Consider the following 20,297-nt stretch of genomic DNA (forward strand, 5'->3'; position numbering starts at 1 on the left):
TGAAAGTGACAACACACAACCAAAGTGGGGAACAGAAAAGGCAGAGGGGAGTGGGCCCAGGGCTGCTCATCTTCTCTCAAGAGCAAACAATTTAAGAATAGAAACTCTTGAGCATTATTTAAGCAGTACTGCCCAACTCTCTTGGTAGCATCTCTGTTTCAATTCCATTTATCTTGATGTTGTAACTAACTTATCTGTTACTTCTTTAAGAAATTCTGCCCTGGTTTATATCCTTTTCAGTGACCCATATCCCTTTGAGCTTCAAAAACACAGAAGTCGCTCAGTCGTGTCTGATTCTTTGCGACCCCATGGATGGTAGCCCACCAGGCTCCTCGGTCCATGGGATTTTCCAGGCATGAATACTGGAGTGGGTTGCCGTTTCCTTCTCCTTTACTTTTTTAAATTTTAATTTTTTAATTGAAGCTTTACAGAATTGGACGTGAGTCTCAGTGAACTCTGGGAGTTGGTGATGGACACGGAGGCCTGGCGTGCTGCGATTCATGGGGTCACAAAGAGTCGGACACGACTGAGCGATCTGATCTGATCTGATCTTACAGAATTGTGCTGGTTTCCGCCAACATCCAACATGAATCAGCCATAGATATACACAGAATCCCCTCCCTCTTGAATTTACTATTTTTTATTTATTTATTTTGAATTTACTATTTTTTAACGAAAGCAGTGACGACACCGAAGAAGATCCCATTTCAGCCTCTTCAAGGTACAGTGCTCTCAGTGAACAACACAAACACAACTGCCGGGCATCCAGTGTGCTCAGGGGGCTCAAAGCACACTAAAAGGAATGGTGTGTCATTTGATAAGGAAACTTCTTTAGCTTGAGACTCGGTTCAACTCAAACAGATTCAGATATGTTGACAGTCATGAAAGTAAGCATGGCCTTTCAAAGAGATTCTAAAATTCACCTAAAAGGAAACTTTGTTAAGAATTTTAAATATTTGAATACTGTACCATTTTTCATTTTATTTTTTTCTCTCTTTGTATTCCAAATATTTTGTGTAAAATTTTCTCTTAATAAATTTCTTAAAAAGAGTACAAACCACTCAGGCTCCTGCTTTCAATGATCTGTGTCCCAGTCAAAATAATTTATAAAATATATTTTAAATTAAGGTGCTTAAACTCATGTCTCCCAAAGTAAGTGCTTTTGCTGTTATTGGGAACTCAGCAAGAAATAAACAGAAGTAGATGCATTTGCCTGTATGAGAATAAACACTTTATCCAGTATAATCACAGCAGAAAATTGAGCTGATCTGTGGCAGCCATAAATAGTCCTAAGAGATTGGCTTATTACACTTCTCTGTGCACTTACAGAGAAGGATCACATTCCAGCAGGCCTGATGGGCTTGCACTGCCTTCAGAATAGGCAGAATTTGTACGAATTCTCCTGCCTCCATAACCCAACCTGTTCAATAAAGCAATCTCATGTAGGTGAACATAGTCTTGACGTTTCTGATCATTCACTCACAAAACAGTTTTCTACAGGTTCTTCTTGTGTTTTGGTAACAAGCAAAACAGCTTCTACCTGTTAGCAGCAAAAGAGGGCCAAAATAAAAACTCTGTGTGAGTTGGTACTCCAGCAAGATGCAAAATGGTAGCCATGTGGTTACACTTCTGTTGAGATTTCAGGTAGTACAGTGGAAAAAGTGTGAGGTAAGTATCAAGTCCCGCAGAAGCGGAATTCTCTTGAAATAAAACTCTCCAGGCACTTTTAAAATCATCTTTATTTTGCTTGCAAAGATACAATTTACTTAGTTACTTAATATTTTATTTGTTCCCATCTGAAGTCTCATAGCTTGCCATGTAAAACATTGCCTTCACTATCAAATCGCTATGTAAGAACATTATAAAATACTAACTATAAAGATGATCTTCTTTATAGTATTCAGATTAGTGCATTAAAACAACATTGATTTAAAAAGGCAAGTGAATTAACTGGCAAACATCCAATTCATTTGCTAATGCAGGATGGTACAAAATGATATGCAAAGGAAACCCAGAATTTTAAATGTTAGGTATCCAAAAACAATAACTGTGGGAAAGTTACTTCCCCAAAGTAATCTTGACCCAAGGACACAAATGTAATCATTATTCTATAGGACAAAAGGGAAGGTAATTAATTTTCCATCATAACAGCTGTGGAGATACACAGCAGAATAAGTTTGGGGTCTTTAGAATTCTAACACAATAGGTACCGATTTGTCATACTCTTCCTCCAGATCACATTAAACATTTATACTGACAACACAGTTCCTTGTAAAGGAATGTCAGCCTCAGCAGAATCTATGTAAAAACAACCTATCCTTAGCATTTTACCAGGCAATCTACAACAAATGCTTACTATCTACACATCAGGAGTGAAAGATATACTAGGAAGTTATTCACTGACTTCACTGAGAATCAACAAGGGTCTTGAGAGAAAAACAAAGATAAAAGTTAAATAGACAACTTATGTTGCTGTGAACCACGAAAACAACAAAATACCAAACACAAACATATATGTTACTTTTTAAAGTTACTGACAATGTTTCCTCTGCTGGCACAAATCAAAATTATATTGAAGATCTGTAATTAACACAAACATGGGTGCATGTTACATTGTGATGGGAAGATGCACACAGAAAACGTGGGAAGATGCACACACACACCTTTAGATTTACTAATTTCCAAAAGCTAAGTCAATAGGATAAATAAATTATAAATGAAAGGCAGATACAATGTGGGCAGAACAGTTATTAGATTGAAAAGCATGAATGTTATGCCAGCAGTGATATATAGGAAAACTTTCAGCATTAGAAAATATAAGATTTAATCCAAAGAAAACTTTCTTCCAAATAAAAATAACAGAGTACAGGAACCATCCTTTAGGCAACTGCTTTAAAATAATATAATAAAAAAAACCCACCATGATTAAAGGAATCTTCCTACATAATTTACATAATGTAGTGCAGTAGTGTGCTCCTTTATCATCTTAGCCTTTCACTCCCCATATGATGAGACCGATAATTACAACTCCAATAACAAGGATAAAAATGATGATGCAGAGGGTTTTTCTGGATTTGCGCTGCAGATGCAAAAACAAAAAACATGTTTACAGATGTAAGGAGCATCTCGATGGCAAGTGAAAATCATTTGGTTCTTTTCTAGAGTAAACTCAATGGTAATTTCTCGCCTCAAATTTGGGGCTATATTTTTTTTCTTTTCAACACATATAGTACTATGCTTTCATAATATATTCTTGAATTAATGGTATTAATTCAGGGGGTAATTATTCAACTTTTGTTGGTGCTTTTTCTAGATGTGAGGTTGGGAAAGATACAGAGAAATAAAAATTAAGAGACAGAGTTTAACTATATGTGAAAATACAAAACAGCTTAAAGACATCAATTTTTAAACTTTTATCAAAAAACTGCTCTTCAAAATGAGTTCTCTGACCATATCAGCAAATATATGACAATGTTTCCTAAAATTTACTTGTTTCCCAAATCATTCTCATCCCTAAATATGAATGGAAACTGCATTCAGAATTTCAACATGCAAATAAATTTTTAAAAAGAGCTAAAAATAATTAAAAAACACTCATTTAAATTATAAAGGTTGAGCTTTGCTCCATTCTTCATTCCTGGCCCAGCTGTAGATTTCTATATTTCTTTAATGGCTTGTCCATCTCACAACAACATCCAGGAATCTTTTTTCTTACAAAGTAGAAAAGTCTGTAAATTTGCCTTGGGTCAACCAGAAGTAACGTAAAATTTACCAAAAAGATATGTTTCTGACTCAATTTTTCTTAAAAACTATTATTACTGTTTAGTATTCCATGTGGCCATCTAATTTTTCAACAAAATACTACTCTTCATATATTAAACACAGTTCATTTCAATTTTATCATGCCCGTGTATTTCCCCCAGACTCTACCTGGTTACTGCAGACCCATGTGTAATGTGCCTTCATCAACAATGACAACTGTTCCACTGGAGAATTTTTTATTTTCCCTGGGGCACCATCTCCAGGGGTGGCAAGACTCTGGGGTGCTATGGTGATGAGAACATTTTCCACCTTGTTTTATGTTCTTAATCCATCACCACACTGTATCTTGCAGAAGCATCATTTAATATCAAGGCTGCCAAGTGGGACTACTGGGAAACTGCTCTCTTCCCAGCTCCTGTGCTGCATGGCTCTTTTCTCATCCCTCCAGGTCCTGTGAGAGCTCCTTGGACAGTAAGGAGATCAAACCAGTGAATCCTAAGGGGAATCAACCCTGAATATTCACTGGGACTGACGCTGAAGCTCCAATACTTTGGACACCTGACGCAAAGAGCCAACTTACTGCAAAAGACCCTGATGGTGGCAAAACTTGAAGGCAGGAGAAAGGGGTGACAGAGGATGAGATGGTTGGATGGCATCATTGATTCAAGCAAACTCTAGGAGATGGTGAAAGAGGGAAGCTTGGTGTGCTGCAGTCCATGGGATCGCAAAGAGTTGGATACAACTGAGCGACTGAACAAGAGTAACAAGCAGGTTCTGTGGGATTAATGGGTGGGGGGCGCAGTTCTAGCTCTGAAGGTTTAGCTTGGGAAGATGTGTTCCTTTTTCCCCAGAGCAGCTGTAGGTTTTCCTTCCACAAGGAAGAGGAAAAGTAAAATTTGGGGATATATCTACATCTCCCTAAAATTCAAAAGCAAAATGAAATGACATGGATCCTAGTCACTCTATCTGAGCAAATTTAACAGCTGGCGGTTACAGATTACTCTAGGGGTATGTGTGTGTGTTCAACTATTTATGAATGATACGATATCTTCAGTCTACGATGTGGTGACATTAACTCTGCTGAGCTGCATGTACAGTGGAAGTAAGAAATAGATTTAAGGGACTAGATCTGATACATCGAGTGCCTGATGAACTATGGACAGAGATTCGTAACATTGTACAGGAGACAGGGGTCAAGACCATCCCCATGGAAAAGAAATGCAAAAAAGCAAAATGGCTGTCTGGGGAGGCCTTACAAATAGCTGTGAAAAGAAGAGAAGTGAAAAGCAAAGGAGAAAAGGAAAGATATAAGCATCTGAATACAGAGTTCCAAAGAACAGCAAGAAGAGATAAGAAAGCCTTCCTCAGCGATCAATGCAAAGAGATAGAGGAAAACAACAGAATGGGAAAGACTAGAGATCTCTTCAAGAAAATTAGAGATACCAAGGGAACATGTCATGCAAAGATGGACTCGATAAAGGGCAGAAATGGTATGGACCTAACAGAAGCAGAAGATATTAAGAAGAGGTGGCAAGAATACACAGAAGAACTGTACAAAAAAGATCTTCATGGCCAAGATAATCATGACAGTGTGGTCACTCACCTAGAGCCAGACATCCTGGAATGTGAAGTCATATGGGCCTTAGAAAGAAAGCATCACTACAAACAAAGCTAGTGGAGGTGATGGAATTCCAGTTGAGCTATTGCAAATCCTGAAAGATGATGCTGTGAAAGTGCTGCACTCAATATGCCAGCAAGTTTGGAAAACTCAGCAGTAGCCACAGGACTGGAAAAGGTCAGTTTTCATTCCAATCCCAAAGAAAGGCAATGCCAAAGAATGCTCAAACTACTGCACAACTGCACTCATCTCACACACTAGTAAAGTAATGCTCAAAATTCTCCAAGCCAGGCTTCAGCAATACATGAACCATGAACTTCCTGATGTTCAAGCTGGTTTTAGAAAAGGCAGAAGAACCAGAGATCAAATTGCCAACATCCGCTGGATCATGGAAAAAGCAAGAGAGTTCCAGAAAAACATCTATTTCTGCTTTATTTTCTATGCCAAAGCCTTTGACTGTGTGGATCACAATAAACGGTGGAAAATTCTTCAAGAGATGGGAATACCAGACCACCTAACCTGCCTCTTGAGAAACCTATATGCAGGTCAGGAAGCAACAGTTAGAACTGGACATGGAACAACAGAGTGGTTCCAACTAGGAAAAGGAGTACGTTAAGGCTGTATATTGTCACCCTGCTTATTTAACTTCTATGCAGAGTACATCATGAGAAACGCTGGGCTGGAAGAAGCACAAGCTGGAATTAAGATTGCCGGGAGAAATATCAATAACCTCAGATATTCAGATGACACCACCCTTATGGCAGAAAGTGAAGAGGAACTCAAAAGCCTCTTGATGAAAATGAAAGAGGAGAGTGAAAAAGTTGGCTTAAAGCTCAATATTCAGAAAATGAAGATCATGGCATCTGGTCCCATCACTTCATGGGAAACAGATGGGGAAACAGTGGAAACAGTGTCAGACTTTATTTTTGGGGGCTCCAAAATCACTGCAGATAGTGACTGCAGCCATGAAATTAAAAGACACTTATTCCTTGGAAGGAAAGTTATGACCAACCTAGATAGCATATTCAAAAGCAGAGACATTACTTTGCCAACAAAGGTCCGTCTAGTCAAGGCTATGGTTTTTCCAGTGGTCATGTATGGATGTGAGATTTGGACTGTGAAGAAAATTAAGCGCCAAAGAATTGATGCTTTTGAACTGTGGTGTTGGAGAAGACTCTTGAGAGTCCCTTGGACTGCAAGGACATCCAACCAGTCCATTCTGAAGGAGATCAGTCCTGGGTGTCCTTTGGAAGGAATGATGCTGAAGCTGAAACTCCAGTACTTTGGCCACCTCATGCGAAGAGTTGACTCACTGGAAAAGACTCTGATTCTGAGAGGGACTGGGGGCAGGAGGAGAACGGGATGACAGAGGATGAGATGGCTGGATGGCATCACCGACTCGATGGACGTGAGTTTGAGTGAACTCCGGGAGCTGGTGATGGACAGGGATGCTTGGCGTGCTGCGATTCGTGGGGTCACAAGGAGTAAGACACGACTGAGTGACTGAACTGAACTGACCAGAACAGAGCTGCATGTCTGAATCTCATGCATGAAGACAGTAAACATGAATTACTCTGCTGGTGAGCAGAACTGGCTGTATAACTCAGCATCCTCTATCCAGCTTCATTGTTCCTGACATGCTATTGAATGTGTACTGATTCGTCCAGTGAGAAAACTGCACTAAAACTAAAGGGAACTTCTGAGATCAGTGAGAAAAGTGAAAAGTGATTAAAAAGGCCTAGGATGGTGACACAATATCTTATAGGATATTTTAGAAATTTTATAGGAAATTTCATAGGAAAGTGTAGAAATTTTATAGGAAAGTGACAATTTCTGAGAAAATAATTATGAACAACTACATCAATGAATAACGAACCTTTAAAAGGGAAATAAAACACTAGGGTGGTATTTAGGGGTTCCCAAAGAGAACTTATCTCTGTTAAACATCAAAGATTTACATACTAAATGATATAGTTCATGGTTCTAATATTTGTAGTCTTCTGTATATATTTATATTTGACTCATATGTATGGATTTCCTATACTAACTTGATTCACTTTAGGGATCACTTCATTCCTGGTGAAGGGTCTGCTGAATGCTGACCAAATACCCACCAGTCAAGGACACTTCAAGCTAATAAAATTTCCACAGAACCTGAGACATCTTTCTGAGACAAGGATCTTAGCCTCTTTAATCCAAAGTATCACATACCAAAAAGAAAGGCAGAAAGGAACTGCAAGAAATGGAGGGAAATCGCTATCAAACAGGTTTCTGTTTTGAAATGTGAAAATGACATTGGAGACCAGAAGCTGCCAGAAAAGACTGGAGTTGTCTACCGCTCCTCTCAAGACTCTAAATGCTAAACTGCTCATTCCTGTGGGCACAACACTTGTTCAACCCTGAGAACAGACAGGCTAAACCCCGTTTTAATGGACTGGCATATTTCTGGCCTGTCTTCCATGGGATTTTAAATTAACGTCTCCAGCCACATGATTACACACACACACACACACACACACACACACACTTAAGAGTCTACGTTATAGGACAGCTTAGCACAGTTGATATTACCTGATAGTCTGCCGCCCTTGACAGCTGCTGGTTTGCTTGCTGGACGTGCACCTCAGCATTTTCCACGTTGGCTTCTATGCTATCTTTAAAATAAAACACACACAAAAAAATGTTAAACAGGTGCTGATGTGCTAGTAATAGAGCTGCACTAATCACCTAATTCTATTCATGGTTAAGATTAAATACATTCATTATTCAAAGGTTTACATGTGTACAGCTGAATTTTCTTTTAGCAATTATATTTCTCAGGTGCCTCAAACAATACAGAAACAATGTGAAGAAAATGAACTTGATTATCTTCATTACAGCGTACTCCAGTTCTACCTGGTAAATCCCAAAAGTACTGTCACTGAGTTTGCATTCTGTGGTGGCCAACTCAGTACCAAGCAAAGCATTCTGAACTTTGGTTCAGGGGATACAGGGAGACCTGAAAACCGTCATCTGCTCAGTGGCCAGCATCAACCTCCTTCTGTGCCGGAAACCCAGGCTCCCTGAGAGTCCCCACAGGCTTCTCAAGTGGTGACAGGTTCCCTTCCTCCCCTCCTCCACTGAGGGCAGAACGTCCTACATCTGTAGGACGGATGACTGCTGTCTCCTCCTCCTCCCTGCCGACTTTCAGAGCTCACGCCTACCTCTCTCACTCTGCAGTGCAGCAGGCATCCTGAGATGTCTTTCTTCTTTTTCCTTGAATGTTTTACTCCCTGCTCCACTGATGTTCTCTTCATTGCTTCTACTATTATCCATATTGGTGATCTCAATGTCCAACTGCTGACCCTCAAATACCCAGGCCTCTCAATTCTTTGAACACAGATTTTTTTCATCAACTTTGCCTGTGATGCTTTCTGAGCCATCTATTTCCATGGTCATGTTCCAAACCTGTCATTACCAGCAACTGCAGCTTCTCTATAATCTCCGTTCCAGGTCTCACTCTCTGATGACCACCTGCTACCTTGAGAGTTCTCTCCTTCTGAGACCCCAGCTTTAATGATCCTACCCCTTTGTCATGGCCCCTTAAATACTTCATGTCCTCACTTCCCTCTTCCTTACCTTTTACTCCATGGACAGTCATTTGCCACTGCTTTCTTGCACTCATCGTCAGCCCTCTTCCCCCCTACTGCAGTCACACTTAGGTGACAAAACCCCAACCTATCCTGTGCAATTGTATGGGGTACAAAAAAGTCATCGGGGCTGACTTATTTCACTTTAAATTCTTGACTGCAGAGCACTCTTGCCCCATCTCCCCAGCTCCTGAAAGATTAAGTCACACTTTCTCCTCTAACTTCCCATGCATCCTCACTCACTGTCATTCTCCACCAGGGGCCCTATTTCTAGATCACTGAGACAACAGGAACAATCAGAAGACACTTCCACAATCTCCTCTGACCCTACCCACTAACACATGCAACCACCTCTGTGCTCAGACTTCTCTCCCATGGTTGTGGGGGACCCATCTGTGCTCAGTGAGAGCCAACCCCTCCGTGCGTGCATTTTATCCCAATTCCTGCTGCCTAGCTCAACGACCTCAGGCCAGCAGTTGCTTCCCTCTCACTATCAACACTTCTTTCTCATCAATCCTATTGCTGTTATCTTAAACACAAACCAACCCTCAAATCTCTTATTGATGCCACATCCACTGGCAGTTAGGACCTCATTGACAGAAAAAGCAATCTCCATTTGCTGTCTCCGGTCACTCTCCTCCCAGCCTCTTTGGAACCTACTTTATCATGCTTTTACCTGCACTATTTTACCAGCACAGCTCTCATCTGAGGTCATCCATGCCCTACATGTTGTTGAATTCAGCAGTCAGCTCTTAATCCTCAGCTTACCTAACCCAACAGCAGCATCAGAGAGAGCAGATGGGTCATCACCCTGAAATGCTTCCTCCACACCATCCTAAAACTGTACACTCACGTGGTTTTCACCGGTTATTCTTTCTTGGTCATTTTTGTTGGTTCCTCCTTGGCTTTCTAGCCTCTAAATCAGAGATTGACAAACTTTTTCTTTGTGCCAGATAATAAATACTTTAAGCTTTGCAGTTCATTCTTATGGTTTCTGTCATAAATACTCGACTATGCCTCTGTTGTACAAAATCTGCTGTAGATAACACACAAATGAATGGATGCAGTTTGCTGACTGTGCTCTAAATATTTATAAATCCTTAGAACCTCCTCTTGCTCAGTCGTGTCACACTCTTTGTGACCCCAAGGACTGTAGCCTGCCAGTCTCCTTTGTCCATGGAATTCTCTAGGCAAGAATACCAGAGTGGGTTGTCATTCCCTTCTCCAGGGGATCTTCCCAACCCAGGGATCAAACCCAGGTCTCCTACATTGCAGGCAGACTCTTTACTGAACCACCAGGGAAGCCCCTCTCTTCTCTATCTCAACTTATTTCCCAGGTGATCTTACCTAATCTCATGGCTTTAAATATCATCTATGTGCAGATAATACCCAGATTTAAGACCCCAGTCCAGACACTTCCACTTTACCTCACATTCGCAACCTCTGTTCTCACCTCCCCTTTACCTCATGTTCTCAACCTCTGTTCTTAACCCAACAGTCCAAGTGAGTCTCTTAAAACCGAAGTCAGATGATTACGCCCTTCTGCTCACATCTTCCTGTGGCTTCTCCTCTATTAATACAAAAACTGTTCTTATGATGGCTCAGCGGCCTATGTGATCTGGTCCCCTGTGACTTTGGACACTGCCTCCATCCTCCTTGTGCTCACTCCATTCACTTAAAATGTCAGGCATGCTTCTGCCAGAGGCCAGGGCACCTGCTATTCCCTCTGCGTGGACCCTCTTCTCCCGCTGGCTTCTTACTTCCATGAAGTCCTCACTGAAATGTCACCTGCCCTTACTGACTCCACACTGAAAAGCAGCACCTTCCCCACTACCTGCAGTCCCACCCCAATCTGGCCTTATTCTCCCTATAAGCACTTATCAACACTTACTTTTCTTTCTGTTGTAATTGTCTCTCTCCTCCAATTAGATTATAATATCTTTTATTTGTTGTTTAATTTCAGCTGAATCCTCAATGCCTAGATTTATGCCTGAATGTAGTCGGCACTCAATAAATATTTATTGGATGAATGAATGGTTTCTTAAGTTTTACCCTGTGATCTACTGGGACTACAGAAGAGGATAAGAATAGAAAAATAATAATTAAACTATAGGTCCAAGTATTTAAACTACACCAAATTCAGAAAACATATTAAATATATCTTTAGTATACTCACAAATATCTTCATACTTAAAAATGATAAAGAAGATCAGAATCATGATCAACGCTCATAATTATATCCTATATGAATTACGATTACATTTAAAATTTAAAGGAAGTCTTACAGAGTTTTTAAAAAAGAATTAAAAAAAAATTCTCAGTAACTAAGTAATACTACTACATTAATACGCCAAAAAGGTTATGAGAATGAATGTTTAGGCAAATGGCTACTTATCCCCTCTACTTGAGAAGAGAGGACAGTGTGCACTTTATGAAAAGACATTTTCCCCAAAGTCTTGGTGTGATGAGAATTAAAATGGGATAAGACAGAAACCAGAGGTCCTGGGAATGAGCTAGGATGATGTTACATGGAACCTTCCATGATGTCAGTAGCAGCAGAACCTGATTAAATTTGGGACTTCTTAAATACATGAAATCGGTCATTTCAACCAGTAGGAGCCAAAAATGAGATCTGTTTTCGATAATGCCAAGGGTGGTGCTTTGTCTGTTGCAGACACGGTGGTTTTGACTCCAGGAGGACCCGACGAGAGAAAAGGAGGAAGTTAACTCTGAGAAGTTACACACGGAAACTGCATGTGGCCCACTTCCACCTCATGACACTTCACACGTAGGCCTTACCTATTACATCTCCTTGCTCATGAATCATCATTCCCAAATCTTTAAATATTTCATTAATATCCATAATATCAGCCTAAGAGAAAAAAAGTACGTATTATTGTAATCAGAAATTCAGTCCCCAATCCACAAAGGGGGAAAATTTTTACAAAACCCAAACCATTACTCATACCTAGGTGAGCATGCATCTGGACTTAATAACATACATTTTGGGCACATGAGAAAACTATTTGACTATAGGCAATCCCAAGTAAGTAGACTTTGAATTAACAGTAACCAGTTCTCTAAAACAAGTCTGTAATGTTAAAAATATCAAGTGATTTGGAATGGAAATGAACGATCTATGTAATAGAGAAGGATGGTGCGTTATTGAATTTACACCATGCAGTTTGATTAGTCTTGTTATGACAAGCAGTATTTCCTCAAAAACACTGAAAATATTCTAGTAAAAATTTATGTGTCAATTTGACACTCAAGACTGTGCTGGGTCTTTGTTGTGGCAAGTGGGCTTAATTTCCTCACAGTATGTGAGATCTTAGTTCTCTGACGAGAGACTGAACCTACGTTCCCTGCATTGGAAGGTGGATTCTTTTTTTTTTTTGGAAGGTGGATTCTTAACCACTGGACTACCAGGGAAGTCTCTCAATTTGACACTTTAAAAGAATAAAACATGAGGTGTAAATTCAAATTCTCAAATTAATAAACTTGAATATGCAATGTAATAGTGATGGGTAAATAAGTTATAAATTTAATTTTCTTTAATATATAACTATTATTTTGCCTGATTAAAGAGTAACATGTAAATACTTTATTCAGGAAGAGTGGGGTGATTTACACATTCATCCTAGAACTTAGTTTTCTCATCTGTAAAATGGGGAGTGACAGTGACACAGTTAAGTTACTTTTATGAAAACTAAATGAGACAACACAAACAATTTATCATATAGTGCTTGGTGGATGGAATCCATCAATAAATGGTAGCTACTGTTAGCTATTATCAGGCCACTTTCCAGGGAACAGGTACGTTCCCTATGAACTAAGGCTATAAACCTTTTAGCCCTTTTCAATATCCTACATGTACTAAAGGGAAATAAAATACGTTTAAAGCCCTTGGAAGAAATCTTATTCATGCAGGTGTGATGTGTACTATGTGCCATGGAAGCCATCCAGACCCTCTGAACAGAACTTTATCACTAGACTGATATTCTTCTCAATGCTCAGGTGCCTTGAGATGACTTAACAGAATTTAAAAAAAAAAAAGAAAGAAAATTTGGATGGAGCGAAGTATATTTTTTCATCCTAGCACCATTTCTAAAGAGATTACTCTTTTTAAAAGCAATGATTCTAACTTATATGAGAAATGCCACCGAACTGATATTTATTTAGTTTTCTTTCCTGACCCATCTCCCAGCATCACCGAAGCATTTTGAGAAGAAACTCACTAAGTGAGGCAGTGCAGTTCTACAATGCAAAGCTTACTTCGAGTTGTCTGATAGAAGACTCTCTCTCCTGAATAAGGCGCAGGTCGTCCTCTGTAATTTCTTCATCCTGCAACTGAGCTTGAGGCTGAGTTTGGCTATTAAAAAGAAAGGAATATGTAAAAAAAGAAAAACCAGTATGGAAACAAGGGGGCTTCCTTCTTATTACAGAAATACTTATTGAATAGAACATTTTTGCTTCAAAGTCACAGAATTGCTGACTTAAATTCTAAAAGTATAACAGAAATGTTAACCAAATTTTATTCATTTTCATTTCAATGATTTTTTTTGGAGTTATTAATTAATTATCGGAAGCTATTACATCTGGCAAGTGAGTATTTCTTCTTGGTTGACTTAAACCTCACACATGGGAATAATCTATATCAAAAATAATCTTAATCAAAAATTAAGTCAATAATATTTATCTGGATAAATAACTAAAGAGTATTATTACTATACTGGACTATTTTTATATATTTTATAATAATTATTTAAAAAATTTTTCAAATGTATTGTTTTCTATTAATAACTAACTTAGGAATCATGATATAATATACTGAAAACTAATTTTGCCCAAGACCATGATGTAAAAAACAAATATGAAAAATTATCTTTTACTCTGTATACTGTTTTATACTTCTTACCTTTCCCAGGATACAAGATTCCTTTCTTTTGAGCTCTCCTCAGGAAAACCACCCTGAATAATTTAGTAACAGAATGGATTGAGACGGCACAAAGGAAAAGCACACAGCATTCATATTTTCCTTTAGGATAATTTAAACTGATTTATGTAGACACTGGAGTATAGGTTTAAGAAAAGAGAAAAGTTCTTGTTCTAATATCTTAAGTCAATTACTTCAAGTAATAATAAAACTATACCCTAAGCTGACATGGAAGCAATTCATTAAATATTCTCAAGAGCCAAATAATGAATATTATTTGATTAAAACAGAATGTAGCTTTGGAACCTCTACATTAAGGAACAAGGAAACACTTATGATAGTTTCCAGGGAGATTTAAAATTAAATCAAAATTCCACTCTAATTTATTCTTCCATTTATCTTCTCCAGGTCTAAGTTCATTTTTAATATTCACACAATATATTCACTCTGTTCATTTCAAATCATCTTCATATAACCCAGGAGTAAAGAGTCTTCTACTCCAGCAGGAATACAAAGTAACAGCCTCAGGTGCAAATCAGGATTTGATTCCTAATCTTCTCTGACAGAACGTTTCCGTATTTTTACATAATCTGTAATCTTTTGTTCCATGACATGGACAGAATAACCACAAGTGACAAGCAAAGTCACTCAGTCGTGTCCGACTCTTTGCGACCCCATGGACTGTAGTCTACCAGGCTCCTCTGTCCATGGGATTTTCCAGGCAAGAATACTGGAGTGGGGTGCCACTTCCTTCTCCAGGAGATCTTCCCGACCCAGGGATTGAACCCGGGTCTCCCGCATTGTAGGCAGACGCTTTACCATCTGAGCCACCAATAATACGCAATTATCATCCTTTTAAAAACTGAGCAGAAAACTCCTGAAAATAAATATTCAACACCGATTTCCAAGATATTCACAGGACTTTAAGACTCAAAATACATGCCATGTAGTTTTTTTACATGATCCCTGGGGAATACCGTGTTCATTTTTACAATGCTGCTTTAAATACTTACAGATACTCTGGAGCTGGCTCTTACTCGAGCAACAAATTCTTTCTCTCTCTCGGCAGCCTGCCTCTGCACTTTCTGAAAGTTTGTCAGCGATGCTGTGAATTCAGCCACTAAGCGATCCTTCTGTATTTTCCTTTGACGCTAGAGGAGAGGTGGGGAAAAGAAACCTGCTAGAATCAAGCTGTGAAGTTCTATAGAATTTGCAAAAGCTATTTTGCTAGTAGCTGGCTCTTTATTTAATTTTGAAAATTTCACTCACTCTATTACAGAGCCTTATTGATTAACACTCAATAACATTTTGCTCAAGTTGCTAATGTGTTCGAACACTGTGCATATTTATCTTGAGGCAAAGGCCCATAATATTGGACTTTTCAACTCAAGTTTTCATCCTAAAAACTAGGCCACGCTTTTGAAGTAATTCCTCTTCTTCTTTATTTTAATGGAAATAAAACCTTTGATTCACCTAAGTAATAACTTCCACTAAGCAGGGTAATAAAAACATGTGCCCCTAGGAAACCTCACATCTTGAATGAGCATGCATGTTGTATGAAGTCAGTCCTGGAAGGCCAGGAAACAATTAGTCAGGAAGCATTTTCTGAGCACTTACTTAATTATGGGTCAGGACAACTGCATGGAAATAATTTTTGCTTTACTGAACCACAGGATACTACCTGGGCAATTAAATACAGTTTTGTGTTCTCTGAACTAATCTCAAATAGATTTTTCCACCCTTGATTTCCTTTCTAGTACAACAGTTCAAAGATCCTACAAGGCATTTGATTCATTTCACATTCAGTACATCAACAGTGTGTCTTAAAGCTTCATACCTGGTCACTGGGGGTGGTGGGCAGAGATCCAAACTCTTTAATGTACTTATCTGTTTCTTTGGCAAGCTGGTTTGTATACTGCTGCTTCTGCTGGCTAAAGTGAGAAAACACACATCACAGTCAAAGAACTAAGGTATTTCTTGAAGCTATAACTGTGCCACTTGATTCAACCCTGATGAACAGTTTTAGAAAAATCACTCTTTTTAGAGACTGGCTCAAATTTTCTCTATGAAAACAAAGTTCTCAGGTTCTATAAATATTGAGTAAATACTATGTGGAAGGTGCTTTACTCACATATGGAGATAACCAAGCTTTGAGAAATAAATATCAGCAGCTATTTAGAAAAGATGACTAAAGCCAACGCAAGATTGTAAAATGTCTGATGTTTGAGATCTGGGGGATGTGGGAGCCTTAAAACTCTGTCCAGTTCTCAGGGTACAGCCAGCCTCTCTTATTTCTCTACCTGAGTATTTATATCCTATAGATACTTTAGTAAAAAAAAAAAAAAAAAAAAAAGAGCAGAAGTTACAATGAATAATAGTACAAATTTACTATTATTTATGTTAACCATAGGAAAAAAAGATGATAGCACTTCTCTGTAAAAAAAAACCGAACACAGTGAAAGAGGTTAACTAGCTTATAAAGTGAAAAGTAAGATCTATAACTAAAGAAGTTGACATTTTAAAAAAGCTTGTATTCATGTGATGTTTCACAGGTCACAACATCAGTACCTCTCATATATATTATCTCTCATTTTATTTATTTATTTTTTGGGGTTTTTTTTTTTTTTTTGCTTTTTAAAAAAAATTAATTTATTTTTTATTGAACAATAATTGCTTTACAGAATTTTGCTGTTTTCTGTCAAACCTTAACACGAATCAGCCATAGGTATACATATATCCCCTCCCTTTTGAACCTCCCCCCCCTTCTCCCTCATCTCACCCCTCTAGGTTGATACAGAGCCCCTGTTTGAGTTTCCTGTGTATTGGTCACACTTTGGGTCCTTTAAAATAATGAGAAACTATATGATAATATCGGAGAAGGCAATGGCAACCCACTCCAGTACTCTTGCCTGGAAAATCCTATGGACCTGGAGGAGCCTGATGGGCTGCAGTCCATGCAGTCACGAAGAATCAGACATGACTGAGTGACTTCACTTTCACTTTTCACTTTCATGCGTTGGAGAAGGAAATGGCAACCCACTCCAGTGTTCTTGCCTGGAGAATCCCAGGGACGGGGGAGCCTGGTGGGCTGCCGTCTATGGGGGTCGCACAGAGTCGGACACGACTGAAGCGACTTAGCAGCAGCAGCATATGATAATATCTTTTAGTATATAGATATCTATATTTGACTGATGAGGAATTATACTGCACTTATATATGTTTACCAAATGCCCTATCTTTATACATCTTTTATAAATCTTTATGAAAAGTAATATAATTAAAATTATAAAAAGAAGACTTTAATGATGTCTACATATTCAGAATCTCCACTCTTAACCTTAGCAAAATATTGTTAACTATTAAGAATTATGGCTTCTGTTCTACTTTATTTTAATAAATGATGGTTTATTATTTAGATTTGGGACATGTTTATCCCTCTGATATCTATCCACTGCAGAAAAATGCAATATAAATTATAAGACAACTGTAAATTCCTCAAACTGTACTTCACAAAAAATATGAATTATTATTACCTATCTTTTAATTTCTTCCTTTTTGCAACTTTTCCTTCTGTAGCTAATGTTTGGCATTTCATTTACTACATATATACTACTTGAAATTTGTAGCTGGCAATAGTGCTAAATTGACATATAAAATGATTCAGGTTTAGAGTAATGTTGGGCAAACCATCAAACCCCAAACAGAAATGTTTTCCTTATAAGTAAAATGGAAATAGTTCTTTTGATCTATCTAGCTCACTGCGATTTTGTAAGGTACAGATGAGAAAAGGTGTAAAAACACACTGTAAAATCTGTAACACCACAAAGTATTGTTGCTGTTGTTCTACAGCATATTAATTTACTCAAATATGTAAGTACATTACTTGATTATATCTTTTATTTTTTAAACAGAGGCTAATGCTTTCTGAAATTCAAGGATGTAAAGATAAACTTTTGGGGAGCATAGTTCATACTGGATGTGCAATGAAATCCAAGTGAAATAAATAAAAATCATCACAGGGACTGTTAGCTATGAGAAGTGACTCACACAAGGGGAAGCTTAGAGTACTGTTTTTCTAAAGCCATCAAAAACAACCTATTAAAAAGTATTAGGTAACCAAAGAAATTCTGCTTTGATAGAGAAAGCCAGATCTTTAAAATAAAGGAAAAGAGCTGCCCACTTTGGACAGGGAAAAACTTACACAAAATCTGAGTACAAATGAGGCAGCAGAAAAACCTTATTAATTTTTCATTGTTTTCTCCAATAAATATAACACTGCTGCTGCTGCTGCTGCTAAGTCACTTCAGTCGTGTCCGACTCTGTGCGACCCCATAGACGGCAGCCCACCAGGCTCTGCCATCCCTGGGATTCTCCAGGCAAGAACACTGGAGTGCGTTGCCGTTGCCTTCTCCATTGTGTGAAAGTGAAAAGTGAAAGTGAAGTCGCTCAGTCTCATCCAACTCGTAGCGACCCCATGGACTGCAGCCTACCAGGCTCCTCCATCCATGGGATTTTCCAGGCAAGAGTACTGGAGTGGGGTGCCATTGCCTTCTCCGAAATATAACACTACACACTATCAAATGAACATAACAATAGGTGGTTTCCCCTCTTTATTTATTTTCTTTTGATGTTTAACTAAATACTTACAGCTGTTGCCTCAATTCAGGTGAATCTTGAGGTGTTCCAAGTTGATTCAGGGTCCTCTGTATTTCCGCAGCTATTATGATAGAAAGTAAATGTATAGTAATTATTACAAATGTTAGGCCATTAGAAATTAACACAAACAATGGGACAGTTAGAAAAAGACAGGAAAAACAAAGGGATAAATATAGAAAATATTAGTTGAGAAAAAAAATCAATGACTTATTCAAACATAATTAGTGACAATGTATTGTGTGGGTACCTTAACGTGTGAAACTGTAACTATGATCCAAAAATGTTATCTTCTTCCCTATTCCATCAGCACATTTGGTACAATGGCACATGGACTGTCATGTAAATTCTACTGGCACAAAAATTGTGAGGAAAATATGATTCACTGGGATATAAAGTGAATGAATTATGGTTAATAAACGACGGAGGAATAACAAAATTAGAATAACCATTTTTCAACTGTCTACGTAATAAGTAATTCAAGCAAGAATCAAAGGATGCTAAAACCATGAGAATACTCACATGACCTCAAATTATCATCACATACGTGTCATTAACTTGGGCTAACTTTATAGAGGATTAATCTGTTGCTTGAAACAAATGACCAAATTTAGGATCACCAGTCGTACAAACTAGCATTATGAGCCTCCTGACACGATGCAACCAGAAAGTCACAAAATGACCTATGTATTTTTCTTGCCAAAATATTTAACTGGAATCTATGTGCAACTGAGCACACATCACACACAATCATGAGAAAGAAATCAGACCAATCTAGATTATGTGATAATCTTCACAATAACTGATCTGTACTTCTTAAAATATCAATGTCACAAAAGAAAAAAAAATATGTAAAAGCAGGAAAGCTTTCTAAATTAAAAACACAAAATACTTTCTAAATTAAAAACATAAAATACTAAAACACCCAGTATACAATTTTTGACTGTCTTCTGATTCAGGAAAAAAGAAAAAAACCTACAAAAACTATTTTTAAAAAGTTATAGAGACAACTAGAGAAACTTGAATTGAATCTGGAGAGAGAAAGACTAAACAAAAATTGAAAAATGTCAGCAACTGGTGAACCCAGGTAAAGTGTATATAAAAAGATCACTGTACTATACTTCTACTCTTCTGTAGGTTTTAAATATTTCATGCTAAGTTCACCATTCAGAAGTCTACCACTGTAATAATAGTAATTTTTTTAAAAAGGCTCTTTACAAAGGGGAAGGTTCTCGTTTTATGTATTTATGTACACAAATAAAATGGCAAGCAGAGATAAGTTGAAAATCCATCTCAAAGTAAAGCACTTTCACATTTCCAAGAACTAGGGAAAAATGATCCAACCCATCCATTCTTTTTCATTTAAAAGAAGTCATTTATTTATATAGCTTAAATGCTTTTAAAAAAGTCATTGTTTATTTATGGGATCAAGGGAATGATTGTATTCCAAAACACAGGATTACTTTTGTTCACTCAGGATGATGTAATGAATATTGCTTTCAAGTCAAAGATGGAAAATATAAATACTGGAGAGGAAATATATAGCAACTGTTAACCACTCAGCTAGTTACAAAGGAATTTCTTTTTGTTTTTTGGGGGGGTAATAGACATTTTCCTTTGTAAGGTGAGAAACTTTGCTGTTTTAAACTTATGGCTGCTTTGTACAATAAGTTATATATTTCCTTTTCAACCTCAGCAG

The 20,297-nt window shown here is 37.9% G+C and overlaps 1 protein-coding gene across 2 annotated transcripts in view; it reads right to left on the bottom strand.

Moving 5' to 3' along the window:
* Positions 1 to 1,721: 1,721 nt before the first annotated feature.
* STX7 (syntaxin 7) overlaps positions 1,722 to 20,297 on the bottom strand; it is a 56,695-nt gene continuing 38,119 nt past the window's right edge. For both annotated transcript variants that reach the window (XM_019967450.2, XM_019967449.2), the window contains exons 3-10: positions 18,593 to 18,662; positions 15,783 to 15,876; positions 14,959 to 15,096; positions 13,928 to 13,980; positions 13,285 to 13,381; positions 11,809 to 11,881; positions 7,952 to 8,034; positions 1,722 to 3,079 (exon numbers count right to left, since the gene is read on the bottom strand). In XM_019967450.2, coding sequence (XP_019823009.1) covers positions 2,987 to 3,079; positions 7,952 to 8,034; positions 11,809 to 11,881; positions 13,285 to 13,381; positions 13,928 to 13,980; positions 14,959 to 15,096; positions 15,783 to 15,876; positions 18,593 to 18,662 — 701 coding nt within the window. In that variant the 3' untranslated portion in view covers positions 1,722 to 2,986. The remainder of the gene's footprint in view (positions 3,080 to 7,951; positions 8,035 to 11,808; positions 11,882 to 13,284; positions 13,382 to 13,927; positions 13,981 to 14,958; positions 15,097 to 15,782; positions 15,877 to 18,592; positions 18,663 to 20,297) is intronic.

Source organism: Bos indicus, chromosome 9 (assembly GCF_029378745.1).
Source record: "Bos indicus isolate NIAB-ARS_2022 breed Sahiwal x Tharparkar chromosome 9, NIAB-ARS_B.indTharparkar_mat_pri_1.0, whole genome shotgun sequence".
Classification (NCBI taxonomy): Eukaryota; Metazoa; Chordata; class Mammalia; order Artiodactyla; family Bovidae; genus Bos; species Bos indicus.